The 17,477-nt window shown below is 39.0% G+C and overlaps 2 protein-coding genes across 2 annotated transcripts; one reads left to right on the forward strand and one right to left on the reverse strand.

The window, feature by feature from the left end:
* Window positions 1–759: 759 nt before the first annotated feature.
* Window positions 760–5,038, reverse strand: agt (angiotensinogen). The gene is made up of 7 exons (XM_085296568.1): window positions 4,957–5,038; window positions 3,193–3,647; window positions 2,679–3,045; window positions 2,180–2,304; window positions 1,925–2,073; window positions 1,523–1,679; window positions 760–1,434 (listed from the first exon to the last, which is right to left on the reverse strand). Exons 2-7 carry the CDS (start codon window positions 3,607–3,609, stop codon window positions 1,258–1,260), a joined length of 1,392 nt encoding a protein of 463 aa, XP_085152694.1. The 5' UTR covers window positions 3,610–3,647; window positions 4,957–5,038; the 3' UTR covers window positions 760–1,257.
* Window positions 5,039–9,652: 4,614 nt separating this feature from the next.
* Window positions 9,653–17,425, forward strand: LOC146560940 (scavenger receptor cysteine-rich domain-containing protein DMBT1-like). The gene is made up of 23 exons (XM_085296569.1): window positions 9,653–9,745; window positions 9,910–10,005; window positions 10,937–11,075; window positions 11,185–11,372; window positions 11,552–11,650; window positions 11,904–11,957; window positions 12,038–12,136; window positions 12,372–12,404; window positions 12,503–12,601; window positions 13,816–13,854; window positions 13,944–14,042; window positions 14,184–14,231; window positions 14,313–14,411; window positions 14,609–14,638; window positions 14,729–14,827; window positions 14,920–14,952; window positions 15,038–15,179; window positions 15,348–15,553; window positions 15,768–15,943; window positions 16,041–16,271; window positions 16,358–16,518; window positions 16,900–17,144; window positions 17,246–17,425. Exons 1-23 carry the CDS (start codon window positions 9,694–9,696, stop codon window positions 17,290–17,292), a joined length of 2,514 nt encoding a protein of 837 aa, XP_085152695.1. The 5' UTR covers window positions 9,653–9,693; the 3' UTR covers window positions 17,293–17,425.
* The last annotated feature ends 52 nt before the right edge of the window (window positions 17,426–17,477 follow it).

A 17,477-nucleotide genomic window follows, 5' to 3' on the forward strand; every position in this document is an offset into this window, starting at 1 on the left:
GGAAACATTCCTCAGAGTAATATTTCCATGGTCCATTTTGACACAATAGCACCTTGTTGAATCTATGCCATGAAGAAATTAGGCAGTTCTGAAAGCTAAAAGGGGGTCCAACCACATACTAGCTTGGTGTAACTAATGTAGTGTCCGGTGAGTGTATACGAGTCATTGTTTTCACCGCATGCATGCTTATACTCAGTGCTACCAATAACGCTGCAGGACCATGAACCTTTAATAAACCGCAACATTATTACATGCACAGGAAAGCTAAACGGGAGAATAACATTTGTTTTTGTGAATGCTGAAGCAAGTTATTCAAACCCTATAAATCACAGCCAGCCTTCAGTAATGCTGACATGCATGTGCATTATTTTCACTCATTAACTAACGTATATAATTATGTGTAAAAGGTGATAAATAATTGCTAGTACAGTAACCTTATTTTAAGCCATGCCTTATAACATCTTAGTTACAAATTTGCTGAGATCTACATTAAAATTATTTTTGGGATTATTTTCAGTAGATTTTCTCACTCTGTAACTGCTTTTCTATTAAATCCACAACCTGTTCATTACTTTTAGTTACATGGTATGGTGATGGTACGAGAGGCTTATTCCTAATACTATAATCGTTTTACGCACAGAATGTATGAGAATAAATATGATAGTCTGGACTTTCCTTACCTGTTTAAATGACTTCCCACAAGTCTCACAGATTAAGTAGGTCAATTGAAATGCTGATTAAAAACCAGTGAACTTTGTTTGCATTTGGAAACAGATGCTTTATTTCAGCAAAACCAAATCATAACAAAACAAAAATAGACTCTTAGTTACAATATACAACATGCTAGCCGTGCATCACAGACAGTCGTGGTTACTGTACTTCCTGTACTCTGCTGAAAAATACTGTACAGAACTCTGCTATAATAAATTTTACAAAAAAAACTAATTAGGATTTTCACATTATGCTTGAAAACAACTTAAAGTAACATGTTTTCATAAATACTGCAAATCAGAGCCATCAGTAACACTGTTAGATCCTTATTCCGTGTGAGTACACTTAATTCCTCATGCACTGTATGTGAGAATTATTTCAGAAGGAAAACAAATCTATGATTTTTAAACACAATGTCTGCAGCATGAGAGATTTCCTGCAGAAATGAAAGCTGTAGATGATAAAGTACGTTGTAAAGAAATAGTCCTGGTATGTGGGAAATTTTTCATGTCAGGGGGGTTTGTTCACTTAAAGCACTATATATCATTAGACCAGAGGATTTATGATCTTGCCCAGCATAAGGATGGAGTTAGAATTTCCTTCTACAACAGAAAAAAAGAAAGGCCTGTTAATGGACAGCTTCAGAGGGACACCCTCTTCCTGTGTCTGGTCCTGAGGTTCTGCTCCTTCCTCTGACATCTCAAACAGCACTTTGTTGATGGCCTAAGAGGAGACATGAAGGTCTATTAATGTCTCATAAATATACAGAGAGTGATTTTTATATTATGACAAGCTGACTACTCAGGCTGACCTTATCTATGGTGAAGGGTTTGGTGTTGCTGAGTTGGCCGAAATCTGCCTCGGAGCCGAACAGTTTGGCATCGATTTCAGGATCCACGGTAGTCAGCAGGTCACGCAAATCAGTCACAGAGGACATAGAGAACTTGGGGAGTGACAGCTCCAGGAGACTGGAAGAGGGAGACAGAGTTTATAATGAGTGTGTTTTTTGTTTTGTTGTTGTTTTTGTTTTTTGTTTTTTAAATTTTAACAGTATTGGACCTGAACCTAAAAATCCATAGCTTTTTTTTTTCTCCTATTTTGATCTTTTGAGTTAAAAACAGCATATAGGCACTACGTTTCTGTTCAAAAAAACAACAACCGTTCAAGGTCAAAGTTTATTCTAAGTCTAGTACTAGTAAAGTTCAATAATCACCCTTCCTGAAGGTTTTGGTGCCAGTCAGAAATTATGTCTGTGCGCAGCTTTGACTCCACATCACCGAGTTTAACCCCCTCATGAGGCAAGACCAACAACATGTAGGAGCGTTTGCTCAGAGACAGCTTCACAATGGTGCATTGCCGCGCCTTCAAAATAAAAGAACAAAAATATTAGAGTCAGGTCGCTATGACTTTAACAAGCTAAATCCACCAACTTGTTATTAATCTTTGTTTCTTAAATACAAAGATTTACCTTATCGTTGAAGTAGTGATACTGACCCGTGTGGGTCATCAGTGGAGCCATTACTGTAGTTGTTTGATCCACATGAAACTCCTTCAAGGTCGTTTCCTCTGGTTGGAAAGCTTTCTTCCAGTTTCCTAAAGAGACGAAACCAAACACAGATTCGAATTTTCTATATACGATAAAGACATTTTTAATGTGAGAGATTTAAGCAAAAGTCTGAGGAAAGGAAATGCTCCATGATGAAAAGGCTGAGACTGTGGCCCATCGATATCTCTATGGTACAATCAGCATTGTTATTTGTGAAGTTTGGCATCTGGATCAATGCACATAAAGCTGGTAATTAGAGTCACGATTAATAGAACTGCAAAAAGTTATATATTTATAGATTAGTGCCATACATAATGTACCAGGGTTGACAAGCTGGTGTAGGCTGCAGAAAGCTAGTTTGAACTTTTAATTGTGAATTCTAATCTACGTACTTTGTATAATCAACTTAACAGAGACAGACCTTGGAAGTTGAAGGAGGTGATGAACAGAAGGTTACTGGTGGCATTCAGATCTTTGAAGATGTCCTTCACCTTCCTATCTGACGTCATCTCCACAAAGCTGTTGACCAGCTGCTCTGCTTCCTGAGGTTTGGAGAAGTCCACACCTCGGATAAACGACGTGTCTGACAAGTCCTGTGTGCCTTGAATAAAGTCCTCGGACAGCTGAGCATCCTGATGAGTGAAGGCCCAAACCTGGGTAGTGATTTCATCTCTGGGTCCATCGTCCACTAGAGAATTAATGCCCTGCAGGGTCTTAAGAACTTTGTGTCCATCTATTAAGGACACGCAGTCCTTTCCATCAGTATCCCTACTCAGGCCTAGTAGAAGCTGGATAGAAAGAAATGAATTGAGGTTGTTTACTTCTTTGTAGAGTGAAAGTACAAGACATAATCAAATAATCAGATGGATGGTCAGACAGATAGCCTAGGCTCAGCAGGTTCTACTTCAACAGTGACAACAAAAGTAAATAAATACCTGGAATGAACCGGCTGTCTTCTTGGAGGCTCCCAGGTAGAAGGTGACCAGGGATCCAAAGGTGTTGACTGGAGATAAGAGCGTGTTAGTGCTGTGCTGCTTGCTGCTGAGAGCCTGGTACATCCTCAAGCCTAGAGCATTTAATAGCGCTGCCAAAACTGCTGTCCTCTCTGTGATGTTTTGCCTCTGTACATCAACTTTTGATGGATCCCTGTGGTCTGGTGTCAAGACTTCATTGTCAAGGGGAGCCACAGGAAGTGTCTCCAGAGGCTTAACCGTGGGGGCCTGCAGGGACTCACAGCTGACATTCTCGGCAGCAAAAAGATAGAAGGGGTGAACGTAGACTCGGTTGGCTTGGCTTCCTGAGAGGCAGCAGTATAGTAGGAGGACCAGAAGAGGTGACCAGAGTCTCTGCATTTTACCTTTGGTTGGAAGTTACCCTAAAATAGTTGTCTCTGTTGGTGGGGGAGACACATATTTAGTTAGTTCAACCTCAATCACCTCAAGTATAACTGACCATTTTCTGTATCAGCCTGGTTAGGAGAGCGCTGAGTTTGACGTCTTCTGGGAATGTTACGTGACTTTTTCAACAGCTTTCATCACAAATCAGGCTCAATCTGGTTTTCAGCTTGTATATGATTGGCTGGCAGGAACACTGGATGTCAGAGATTGATTGAATTCTTTGTGCGCTTTCTCTCCTGCTGGTCAGTGAGTGAGAGCAGACATTACCCTCGGCAACAGAGGTCGCGTAGATAATGAAGACGTGTGTGTGTGTGTGTGTGTGTGTGTGTGTGTGTGTGTGTGTGTGTGTGTGTGTGTGTGTGTGTGTGTGTGTGTGTGTGTGTGTGTGTGTGTGTGTGTGTGTGTGTGTGTGTGTGTGTGTGTGTGTGTGTGTGTGTGTGTGTATTTGCATATGTTCACTGACCCAAATAAGATGGGAAACTTTGTATCCTATAAAAATTTATCTTGCAACGACAGGTACAAACTTAGTGTGCTTAAAATAAATAAAACAACTTATTTATATGTTGTTACTAACTTATTTGTGTGTTTACATAACAAGTCTATTAAAAAAACCATATAAAAAAACCCAAAACACATAGAATGAAAGAATCAATAGAAGTACAAAACAAACTTTCACAGCTGTATAAATGCATAATTTATTTTATAGGTCCAATTTTACTGGACAGCTTTCAAGTCAAGTGACAATTTTCATTAATTCTTTCAAGGATTAGTCTAAAAAGCTGTGAAGCAGAGTGACTTTGGTAAGTGCTCTCTTATGCAAAAATAGGACTTTATCCTTTGACTTGAACATGCATAAGTGTGGACTGATGAACTCTTAGAAGCGGTAAGTAAACACTAGATTTTCATCATAGGACATGTAACACAGGACATGGCCTTGGTCCCTGATCAATAAAACCAGTGCATTCGATGTTCCTATACACAACTAACCTATTGTGTACCTGCTTACCTTATTACAGACGTGGTGAAAATATGGGCTACTTCACGACTTATGTTATGAGGTTCAGATATGTGAATAGTTTTCTTGAAAATCTATTTTTCATAAAATCTCTTTCTGTATATAGAAATTTTCAGAAACAAATTTCAATTTAATTTCAATTTCAAACATTCTTGCTTTTCAACACATTTAGTTTTTAATTCAGCAAAGCACTCTGGAAAAAAAAAATCCCTCCTCATCTTTAACCGTTCAAACTACCACACAATCAAAAAGCAATTACTGAAATAAAGAAAAAAAAATTCTCTTACCAGATGGGTCTGCCGTTGTCGCTGGTGAATGAGGTGCTAAGTGAGGTCCTGACTCCTCTGCACTCTTACTTTAACCCACCCGGCCAGCTGTGTGCTCCCACTCTAGTTACTGATTAACCAAAGTACCATTGAGTCAGTCAGGGGCTCTCCTGTCATGACTCATATCCTGCTTTGTACAGACAGCGCTTGAGATATAGATAAATAGGTTTGAGAGTAGGTTTGGGAGACCACCCAGTGCCCTTTTATATAATGACTTTAGGAGAATGGTGCAAGAAAATCCTGAATGGGGTGAAAAGGAGAGCTCAACTTCTATAAAGAATTGGGAAAAGGAGGGATAAACAGTCTTGTTTCAGTTTGTCACCTTTCCAGGGTGATTCACTGAAAAGTCACCATATTGCACACGTATTTATTTGTATGGGGGGATATTGTGTTCTGTATTGATTACGTATGTTCTTTGGAGTTTTTGCTCAACCTAGACGTCGAAGAGGAATTGAGGAAACAAGTTTCATTCAACCCTTTTAAGATTTTCTTGCTTTTTCTTTTTATCATAATGGATCATATGTCTCACATTATTCATTCCATATAATGCAAATTTCTTTTTTAGTGTACTTTTAAAATAACACTCACTAAGCCAGGTTAACAGAGAAACTCTGCGGACATCTGTGTAAGATTTTCATGAGTCTTGAGGGTGTTATCATTGGAACAAGAACTATAAAATAACCCCACCTGTTCTGGGAAAAGAGCAAACACTTTTCAAATGTTCAAATAGCTCTTTATGAGACAATGCATATCATATTTTTTTATCTTAAAATTATTATCTGTGACTACAGTACAGAAAATCCGTCACACTCACACCTGATTCAACAGGACAGGGCACACTAGATTTTCTCACCGGAGAGAACCATCATCAGGTCAAGTGTTTTACACTCCTGCTTTTATCTTTAACAAACACTGTTACAACGTTAATGGGATAAGAAATTTTATTTGACCTTTCACTTCATGTAATGTTTATAACAGTGCGAAGGATTGTTCTTTTATTTGTCACTGATCTCAGACTAATACAGTATGTCTTTTCTAATATCACAGTCTCTGCAATTGTCCTTTAAAATATATAATAACTTTCAGTTCCATTCAGATATTTTTTTAAATAGTGCCTCAAGATGCTTTAAGCTACAACAATAGAAAGAAAATCCCAATAATCAGATGAACCTCTGTGAGCAAGCGCTTGGCAACAGTAGGAACGAAAAACGTCTTTCTAACAGGCAGAAACAGACTCAAGGAAGTGCAGCCATCTGCTGCAACCAGTTGGGGGTGAGGAGAAAGAGAAGAGACTCAAGAGAGACCGGACACGCAATGGGAGACAAAGCCAGAGCTAAATAATGACACATGGAGAGTGAAAAGGGAGTAGAGAAGAAATGCTCAGTGCATCATGGCAGCCTAGGCCTATTGTGACATAACTATGGATGGTCTAACAATAAGCTTTATTGTAAAGGAAAGTTTGGACTCTAATCTTATGGTAGAGAGGGTGTCTGCCTCCTGAATCTGAACTGGAAGCTGGTTCCGCAGCCGAGGGGCCTGAAAGCTGAAACTCTAGATCCACGAGTAAGCCAGCAGTCTGGGAGCAAAATGCTCTGTGAGGATAATATGGTAATAAGATATGATGTGTCTTGATTATTGAAGACTTTGTATATGAGAGGGAGGATATTAAATTTAATTCTGAATTTAACTTGGAGCCAATGAAAAGAAGCCAGTAAGCTAGAAATTTGAGCTCTCTTTCTAGTCCCTGTCAGTGCTCTTGCCCCAGAATTTTGGGTTAACTGGAGGTATTGTGTTTTTTTTCATGGCACAACCAATAATAATGAATTACAAACATCAAGCCTAGAAGTAATAAATCCATTAACTAGTTTTTCAGCATTACACTCAGGCAGTAATGGCAGAAATCAGTCCCATATATTTGTTTAATGTGGACGTTAAATGACTTATCCTGACCAAAATACACACACACACACACACACACACACACACACACACAATATATATATGTGCACACACACAATGTATATATGTGATGTGTTTTTTATTTGAATCTTCAAATGCAATTTAACTTAACTTTTAAATGCACCTTACAACAGACATGCATCAACACTACACATGAGTGGGCGGAAGTAGGTTTGGAGTCTTCACCCCCCCCCCCCCCCCCCCCCCCCCCCCCGTTCTCTGTTGCCTGTTGGGGCGGGGGGCTGGGAGGAGGAGTTGGCCGTCCGATTGGGTTCTGGAATGTGGGGCCTCCCTGCTGCTGCGGAGTCAGGGCGGTCTGCTTCTCTCCACCTCAGGGAAGAGGGTAACACCACCTGGGTCTGGGTGCAGTTTCCCCCTCTAGGGGCAAGGGTACCCAGACCTGGGTTATAGAGTACGCTTGGGGAGTGTGATTGCGATGTGCAGTGTCTATTTATGTCTGTCTCCACGTTGGGTGAGTGCTGACTATTTGCATATGAGAGCATGAGGGTGGGAATGGATGTTTGTATCTGTGTGCGCCTGTTTGTTTGTGTCTATATGTCAGGTCGGGTATCAGACGCCACCTCTCTAGGGTCATCTCAGGCCCTCCTACCAATTAAGCATATTAGGTGATGTGCATCTCTGTAATGTGAAGGGGTGTCATCTAATGACATCAACACCCTATGTCAGGTGTGCATAATTATTAGGCAACGTCCTTTCCTTTGGCAAAATGGGTCAAAAGAAGGACTTGACAGGCACAGAAAAGTCAAAAATAGTGCAGAGGGATGCAGCAGTCTCAAAATTGCAAAGCTTCTGAAGCGTGATCTTCGAACAATCAAGCGTTTCATTTAAAATAGTCAACAGGGTCGCAAGAAGCGTGTGGAAAAGCCAAGGCGCAAAATAACTGCCCATGAACTGAGAAAAGTCAAGCGTGCAGCTGCCAAGATGCCACTTGCCACCAGTTTGGCCATATTTCAGAGCTGCAACATCACTGGAGTGCCCAAAAGCACAAGGTGTGCAATACTCAGAGACATGGCCAAGGTAAGAAAGGCTGAAAGATGACCACCACTGAACAAGATACACAAGCTGATGGATGGGCCCGTGGCTGGATTGGTAAAGGTCAGAGAGCTCCAGTCCGACTCAGACGCCAGCAAGGTGGAGGTGGAGTACTGGTTTGGGCTGCTATCATCAAAGATGAGCTTGTGGGGCCTTTTCGGGTTGAGGATGGAGTCAAGCTCAACTCCCAGTCCTACTGCCAGTTTCTGGAAGACATCTTCTTCAAGCAGTGGTACAGGAAGAAGTCTGCATCCTTCAAGAAAAACATGATTTTCATGCAGGACAATGCTCCATCACACGCGTCCAAGTACTCCACAGCGTGGCTGGCAAGAAAGGGTATAAAAGAAGAAAAACTAATGACATGGCCACCTTGTTCACCTGATCTGGACCCCATTGAGAACCTGTGGTCCATCATCAAATGTCAGATTTACAAGGAGGGAAAACAGTACACCTCTCTGAACAGTGTCTGGGAAGCTGTGGTTGCTGCTGCACGCAATGTTGATGGTGAACAGATCAAAACACTGACAGAATCCATGGATGGCAGGCTTTTGAGTGTCCTTGCAAAGAAAGGTGGTTATATTGGTCGCTGATTTGTTTTTGTTTTGTTTTTGAATGTCAGAAATGTATATTTGTGAATGTGGAGATGTTATATTGGTTTCACTGGTAAAAATAAATAATTGTAATGGGTATATATTTGTCTTTTGTTAAGTTGCCTAATAATTATGCACAGTAATAGTCACCTGCACACACAGATATCCCCCTAAAATAGCTAAAACTAAAAACAAACTAAAAACTACTTCCAAAAACATTCAGCTTTGATATTAATGCGTTTTTTGGGTTCATTGAGAACATGGTTGTTGTTCAATAATAAAATTATTCCTCAAAAATACAACTTGCCTAATAATTCTGCACTCCCTGTGTATTTTTTGTCTGTTTGTTTTGTTAGTTTTTGTTTTTTGCCCTTTATCACTGTTCCTCTTCCCTGCTGTTTTTTTCCCTACCTCTTTCTTTCTCCCTTTTCTTTCCCCCAGTCATGTCTATCCCATGTGTAGTAAGTGAAAATAAAATAAAACAACAACAATAACAACAAAGGTGAATCAAATAGACCAATATGGCAAGGCCGGGATGGTCCATTTGGTAAAGTAAATTTGTTGGGCATCTTTCTTTGCCTTTAGACAAGAATTCTGATGGCAAAAGAACCAAAAAAAAAAAAAAAAAATGCAATTTAACTTTAATCTCTTAAACCCTGTTTAAAATTCTCATTTTTCAATTCATTTTAAAATTCTCAGTGAAAACCCCTCCAGATTTACTCAGCTCCTTCCCTAGAATCCAAATTTGAAAATAGTTACACCTTTATAACAGTTATTCAGCAAACACTGATGTTATTGAAGTTGATATTAGAAAAAAACTCAGCTTTATTATCAAGTTCCTGAAACTCTCATGTATATCTTAAGCAAATACATTAAAACATATCCTAAAACTAGACTGAAAAATATTTGCACACCTTTTATTATAATTAAACAAGTGTGTGGTTCTCATGGAAAGGATTAATGGGTAATCTCACTAAACATTTGGTGATATCAGTAATTTTGTAGGTGCTAAAACAAAGTGTCTGAGTCGGCTGCTGAGTATATAAGCTGCAATGCTCAGTACCTCTGACAAATTGGAAGGTGAACGAATACAAACATGTGGACTCTCTTGTTCCTTTGTGGTGTGCTCATCACACATCAGGTGCAAGGTACTTTCCATTCGTTTCTTATCATGCTTTTTTTCTTTTTGGATTTTCAAGCAAATTTGTTATTTTGTCATTTGATATTTTCAACAACATTTGCAAGTTGATGGCTTGTCGGTGCTGCATTTGTAGTCTGAAATTGATGTTATCTTTATGTCATTATCCATCAGGTGTAGATCGTGGCGACGCTGCTCGTTATTGGTGGACTACAGCAGATTATTGGGAAACTTCAGGAGATTATTGGGAAACTACACCAGGTTATTCAGGTAAAAGGAAAGATATATGGTACTGTCTTTGTCTGTCTTAATATTGTTCATTTAATCGCTGTGGTCAACAGTTTACATCAAATAACAGTCATGAACAAAACAGAGTATTAGAGAGATTTTTTAAAATGGACATGAAAGCTAAATGTATAAAGGCTAATTTACACACTGAAACAGTTAATTTACACAAACGGACATAAATGTAACAATGTAGCTGGAATTAAGAAATAAGTGCTACAAGTTAAAGTTTTTAAAACATGTTTAGCGCCATCTTTTTCAGTACAGAACCTGAGTTGGTTGGTTGCAATCAACTGACTTACATTAGTTCATATAGCTAACTAATAACAGAACCAGCTAAAAATCTCTTTTGTTGTAAACTGGTTGGATGTACTTGGGAAGAGAAAGATTATTTTATTGAATAAAAACCACTGATAGCATCGGCTGATTCTGACTCCAGCTAGTAGATCCAGTGAACCACCTGTCACCTGACTCAAACAGGTTCTCCTCCACACTGGTCTCTTTTATGAAGTGCTTTAGAAACCCGAACATTACGGCTAACAGCTAGATTTCCCTGTGTCAGAGCAGCTAGCTAAACAGCTAAGAGCCACTTACTGCTAAAGGTAATGAGATAACACCTACATACAATTTTTTTTTTTCAATGCACCCGTTGCTGATGCAACAAATGCAAATTGTGCAATACATTCATGATTCTGGGCCAATTTGTTTTCTTTAGAATTTATATATATGACACATGCATATAAAGTTTATAAATAATATTATAGTTCTGGATATCTGTTTATGCTGTAGCAGTTACAATCTTATACATTCAAACAACTAAAATGTTAAACTCACTGTCCACAAAACTTATTGTTAATTGATTAGCTTTTTAACATTTATTTAATAGATTTTTTTTAATGACTCTGTGTTATTTCAGGATGTGGTGGTTACCTGTATGGCAGCAGTGGCAGTTTTTACAGCCCCAACTATCCAAACCTGTACCCAGACAATTCTGACTGTATATGGTACATCAGACCAGGCAATCAAATTATTCAGCTGGAGCTGTCAGATGTAAAGTAAGCAAGTATTTTTCCATACCTAGGATGAGTGTGATCACTCTTTACTTTGGTTGTATTATGGTGACTTTTAATTCAAAGTTGTGTTCTTGGTTTGTGTTAATCACAGCACTGAGTGTGGATATGATGATGTTTACGTCTATGATGGCTCCAGTACTGGAAACCGGCTTCTGGGAAAGACATGTAACAACACCAAAAACAACACTTTCTATTCCACCAGTTATTATTTGACTGTGCGCTTCAGGAGTGATGGCAGTGTAAGAAACACAGGATTTCATGCTTCTTACAGAGTTGTGTGTAAGTCACACCTGTTATGATACCTTTATAAATAAAGTTAGGTACCATGTCTACAGTTTATTTGTGGATTTTATTGTCAGTGAAAGAAAACAAACAAGCAAAAAAGAAGTAAAAATCATAATCTTGAGATTTTAATTAATGGGAATTTTTTTTGTCTTTTTTGTCTATCCTCCTTGAAGCTGGAGGTTCCTGCATTCACAACTGTGGTTACCAGGTTGGATATTGCTCTTGCTCTTCGAGCTGTGTATACAGAGGGGACTGTTGTTATGACTACGAAGGTAAGCAATGCTGAAAAGTGCCAAAACGCATTTATTCAGGGCCTGTATTTAATGACAATTTGCGCAACTTGTACTTTATTTTGTGGAACGAGGTATACAAACAAATAATTCATGAATAAGAAAATATAGTACCCAAATATTTGAAAACAGCATGATCAGAGTATGTTTCTTTTTCTTCTTTCCTGACCCAACGTGCCTGTTATGATACACACAAACATAAAAGAAACTAGATCTTAAAATCTTTATCCCACAGATCACTGCGGATCCACAACAGTAACAGATATGCCAGAAACAGATGCAACAACAGGTAAATAAAAAGAATTAAGTAAAGATGCTGTTTAAAAAAAAAATTAGATTAAAAGCTATAAAGTAAATGTTGTCTTCCAGATCTGTACTCATGTCTTTACAACTGTGGCTCACACCTGGGAAGCTGTTCCTGTACTAGCTCTTGTGAATACTACGGCAACTGTTGTCATGACTACTACTGTAAGTATTCTGTCCTTCAAAGCTCAGCAGAAGGAGGCCCTGCTCACTATGATCACACTTTACAATGAAAATAATTTTTTCTTGCACTACAGGTGTGCTGCCACACTTCCAACGGTCTCACACTTACCCAGCCTATTAAACAGTCACGTTTATTCAAAAACAAAGGGGTGGGGTGGGGGGGAGCCAAAGATAAACTGTTGAGTTTTAATCTGTATGGTTTGCTCCTTTGTTTCAGCTTACTGCCCAAGCACAGGAGATCCAGTCACAGGTATAAAAGTCTGTATGGGGAAACATTTTTAAAGCAGCAGCTCAGTAAAAGCCATCTCATAGATTTTTTTAAATACTGTATCTCTCTCTGTTTTCAAGATCAGCCATCATGTCGTTACAACTGTGGCATGCACCTGGGAAGCTGTTCATGCAGAAGCTCTTGTCAATACAATGGTGACTGTTGCTATGACTACTATGGTAAGTGGCAAGTCTTACAGATCAACGTTGTTAACCGTCTCTGCAGCCATCTCTTGCAGGAGCAAACAGTCTGTCAGATTCCAGTGTAATGGTTTTCTGAAAATGACACATGACATTGTGACTTTGTGTTTAAAGAGACAATTTTCTTTGGCCTTCAGTGGGATATACTGTATGCATCTAGATTGTTTTGGTTGCTCAGTTTTGGAGATATGTCTGTCATGTTTTGAATATAATGAAACTCCCTTGTCATGCTAAGAAAGACAAATAAATGAGTAATAAACATAGTTTAAAAAAAAAGGAAAAGATCAGCCGTAATGTCTCTTTTCAGAAATTATGACCCTTGCATAATGGGTCATAATGCACAAACCTTGTTATGAGCAGCTTTATCCACTGACCCATACTTGCTTGTGTCTGTGTGTGCATCCTGGTAGATCTGCTTTTCCTTCTGCAGAATGATATACTTGGTAGTTGCAATTTGGTAGAAGACAAACAAACAAACAAAAAAACCCAACAACAACAACAACCAACTGCTTACTTGTTTGTGCTCATCTGAACTTGGGTTGCAGTGGCAACAAGCTAATGCAAGATATTCCAGACATCCTTCTCCCCAGCCTCAATTTCCTCCTGGGGGATCCTGAATCCAGGCCTTATTAGAAATGTAATCTTTGCAACACATTCCCTGGGGTCTCCTCCAAGTTCAGCGTGCCCAGAACACCTCTGAAGATAGGCAACTAGGAGTGATCCAAACAAGATCAGAATCACCTCAACAGGCTCCTTTTGACATGTTGGGGAAAAGAAAGTCCCTGCATGAAACTGCTCAAAACAAGGTTTTACAATATTTCTTTGACAAACCTGGTCCTGATTTCTGAACAGAGACATTCCTGTTGAGTTTTCAAAAATATTTTAGTGCTTTACACACCACAACACAATTACCATTTAGTTCCATTATATACTGTATAAGAGAAGGGAGACATCTGCACAGCGGACGTCTCCAAAACTGAACAATCCAGATAAATAAATGGCACTCCAGGCTGGAGGGAAAATTAGTGTTTGTAATTTTAAAACTGCCCCCATCAGACTGCAAAGCAACAATTTTTGTTATATTTTTTGGAGAGTGTGGGAATTATGTATCTAATTCCCACATCCACAATAATGCCCAATTATTTAAATACTATGTTTTATTTAGAAAACCTTTTCTTCTTTCTGTCAAATAGATTACTGCTCATCAACCACTACGTGGCCTGATGTTACAGGTGCAAACCCTTACTTAATTTTTAAAAAAAATCAATAGTTTGATATTTAATGATTTGCCTGTAGTCTTATGTCCCCGTGTGTTTTCTAGCTCAGCCTTCGTGTCGATACAACTGTGGCTGGAGCATGGGAAGCTGCTCCTGCTCAAGCTCTTGTGAATACTATGGAAATTGCTGTTATGACTACTACTGTAAGTGTTCAGCCCATCGAATTCATTAGTGCTCATATTAACATAATGTGAATAAGCGGTTTGTTAAACAAGCACATTAAATAAGTAAGAAAAGGTTAAACTGGCAAAAAGTCAAAATATTTTCTTTCCTCTGTCATGTAGCATACTGCCAATGGTCTACTGACATGCCCACTACCATGCCTGTTACAGGTATGACAATCTCTCAACAGACTGAATGACAAAAAAAAATTAAACACACCAATTATTCAAACACACTTTTACTCCCCACAGAACAGCCTTCATGTCAATATAACTGTGGCTGGAACATCGGAAACTGCTCCTGCTCAAGCTCTTGTGAATACTATGGAAATTGCTGCAATGACTACTACTGTAAGTAAAGCTCAGACGAGAACGTCACTGCAAATGGTGATCACAGTTCCTGCTCAACAGTATAGTGTATGGCTATAAAATTCACTGTATTTGCTGTATTATTTAAATCAACTTACGATGATGCCCATAAAATAAGTAAATTCCTGACAGTAAGTAACTTGATCTAATGTTGTAATTATTTTCTTCACTTCTTCTAGATTACTGCCAGTCTCCTGACTTTACCACAGGTATGAAAACCTCAGTGACCTCGAGTAAAACCAGAAACTGTTAATGCCTCTGGCGAGAAAGCTTACTGAAATGATTTCTGTGTCCCTCAGCTCAACCCTCATGTCGATACAACTGTGGCAGTTACATGGGAAGCTGTTCCTGCTCAAGCTCATGTGAATACTATGGAAACTGTTGTTACGACTACTACTGTGGGTATCTGGTCAAGCAATCTCAACATACATTTATTGCAATATTACTTAAAAAGAAAGTATCTAAAACCTTCATTTCTCCCTTTAAACAGCCTACTGCTTAGTCTCAACTAGGGAGCCAACAGGTAGGGTCCTCGATGTGCAGAATTAGTCTGGAGCAGTTTTGGTCATTGCAGTGACACTTTTTGCTATTTTATTAACATTCAACAGGGTCATGTGGAGGCAATCTGTTTGGCTCTGGCACCTTCTCTAGCCCTAACTATCCCAGCTACTATCATGACAATGCCTACTGCATGTGGCAACTAAGAGCTGCATACGACCAAAGAATCTTCCTGCAATTCACATTCCTACAGTAAGTAAATAGAAAAATGAGCAGCATTGTTATGTGAGGCACAGATGGATCAATCATGTGAAGACAGAAGTTACATGCAGATCTTCTTTTTTTAAAATCTAGATCTATGTTTCAACTTTTAAGCTAATTTCTAATTTATGGCTTTTATTGTGTTTAAAAAAAACACAGGCTGGAAAACTGCTGTTCCTGCGACTACATTGAAATCTATGATGGGCCATATGTTTATTCACCATTTTTGGGCAAAGTCTGCAACAACAGTCTGAGCACTTTCTTCTCCACTTCCAACTATATGACTGTGGTCTTCCGGACTGACGGTTCTATGGTTGGTCGAGGTTTCAACGCCGAGTTCACGAGCTCTTTGACACCAAGCTCAGGTACGCTTATTAGGAAGTAAAAGTCGGGCTATTTTGGCCTCTGCTTCTTTGATTATATCATTTTTCTTTTTTAAAACATCATGCATATCTGTACCATTTTTCATACTGTAAAAAGTGGCTGAATAATAATTCAATAAGAACCAAAATGTAGGACCGACAAACCCTGAAAAAAATTCAAGCTGCTGTACCAATCTTGTTAACAACATGCTGTCAGGTCGAGTGGACTGCTCCTCAGACAACATGAACATCGTGATTGAGAAGTCTTACTTGAACAGTTTGGGTTATGATGGTCACAGCCTGTACCTGAACGACCCACACTGCAGACCCCAGATTTCCTATTACAATGTGGTCTTCAGTTTTCCTCTCAACACTTGTGGCAACACAAGAGAGGTAGGAACCCCAAAACTTTCTAAAAACAACAAAAAAAACCCCCATTAACAGCAGTATTTTATAATTTTCAAAACAACTGATCTTCTTCCCTGAACAGTTTGAGAATGGCAAAATTGTGTACACAAACAGTCTTCGTGCCTACAACTCCAACTACGGCGAGATCACACGCCAGTCTAACTTTAAGCTAAACGTCAACTGCCGAATGGAGGAAGACTCGGTATCTCAGATTTTATACGAGGTCCGTGAACTAGAGAACACCACCATAACGGGCACAGGCAGATACAATACCAGCATGGTTTTCTACCAATCCAGCAGCTTCTACTATCAGGTGTGTTTGGGCAGTGAAGGTTTGACTAGAGAGAAAACTCCTATCGTTATAGTTATATGATGCTGATAATTTTCTTTCACGCTCAGGTGACTCAATTTCCATATGAGATAACACTAAACCAGAACTTGTATATTGAAATCGATATGAGGAGAGGTGACAGCAGTCTGGTCCTCTTTATTGACACCTGTATAGCATCACCATCAGCCTTTGATTTCCAGTCAAGACCCTACTACTTGGTTCGCAATGGGTAAGATAATGAGTGCCCTCCACGGGTCAGTTTAATTCGCTAACTACACTGGTTTTTGTCCACAATAAGAACAAAGGGATTTGTGTTGTAAATACTAAAACTCCCAGTGAAAATAACTGAAAAAAGTACAATATTTAATAAGCACTATAATTTAGTATACTTTTGAGATATCTGTAGCTTATACTCCAGCTATGGTTACTTTAAACATTAGGATTTCACAGATACAATTTAAAAGATACAATGATCTCATAAAAGGACATTATTTTATAATAAATTAATTGTTCCACCACTTTATCTAAATAATGGTCTCTTTTTGTAAGCAAAAAACAAACCAGTAATGCGTGTATTTTCCAGTAACATCTCTTTCTTTATCATTCTCAGTTGTCCAATAGATAACACCTACTATGCCTACACTACTGGCACCAGGCCGTTTGCTCGTTTCACTTTTAAGGCCTTCCAGTTCTTGCGGGCCACAGAAGACGTGTACCTCCAGTGCAAGGTCCTAATATGTCCAGCCTCCGACTACAACTCCCGCTGCCGCCGCGGATGCACCAAACGAGTGGCCAGAGACGTGGGGTCTGAACATGAGAGTGAAACTCTGGTTGTGGGTCCCATTCACCTTTTAGGTAAGTGCGACTTTGTACTTTGTTTTGAATTCTTGTGCTAGAAGAACAAAAAGTGAACAAAGTATCTGACTATTACTTACTTTTTTTTTTTTTATTTCTAGACCCTGAGAAAAAGGAAGATGCGAATGATGAGCAGAAAGAAACTTAAATCTTCTCCACTTCTCTCCCTCTTCTTCACACCTTCACTCTAACACTGAATATTATCCACCCTTTCTTTTTTTTCCTTTTCTTGCATTACATGAATAAAGGCATCATCAAAAGACAATATGTGTTTTTGTTCATTATGTCAACTGTCATCATCCTGTAATAAAAGGACAGTGGTTGATTTTTGTT

This window comes from Mchenga conophoros, linkage group LG13, assembly GCF_057382185.1.
Source record: "Mchenga conophoros isolate Kocher_MC1m ecotype Shallow Benthic linkage group LG13, M_conophoros_male_GT1.1, whole genome shotgun sequence".
Classification (NCBI taxonomy): Eukaryota; Metazoa; Chordata; class Actinopteri; order Cichliformes; family Cichlidae; genus Mchenga; species Mchenga conophoros.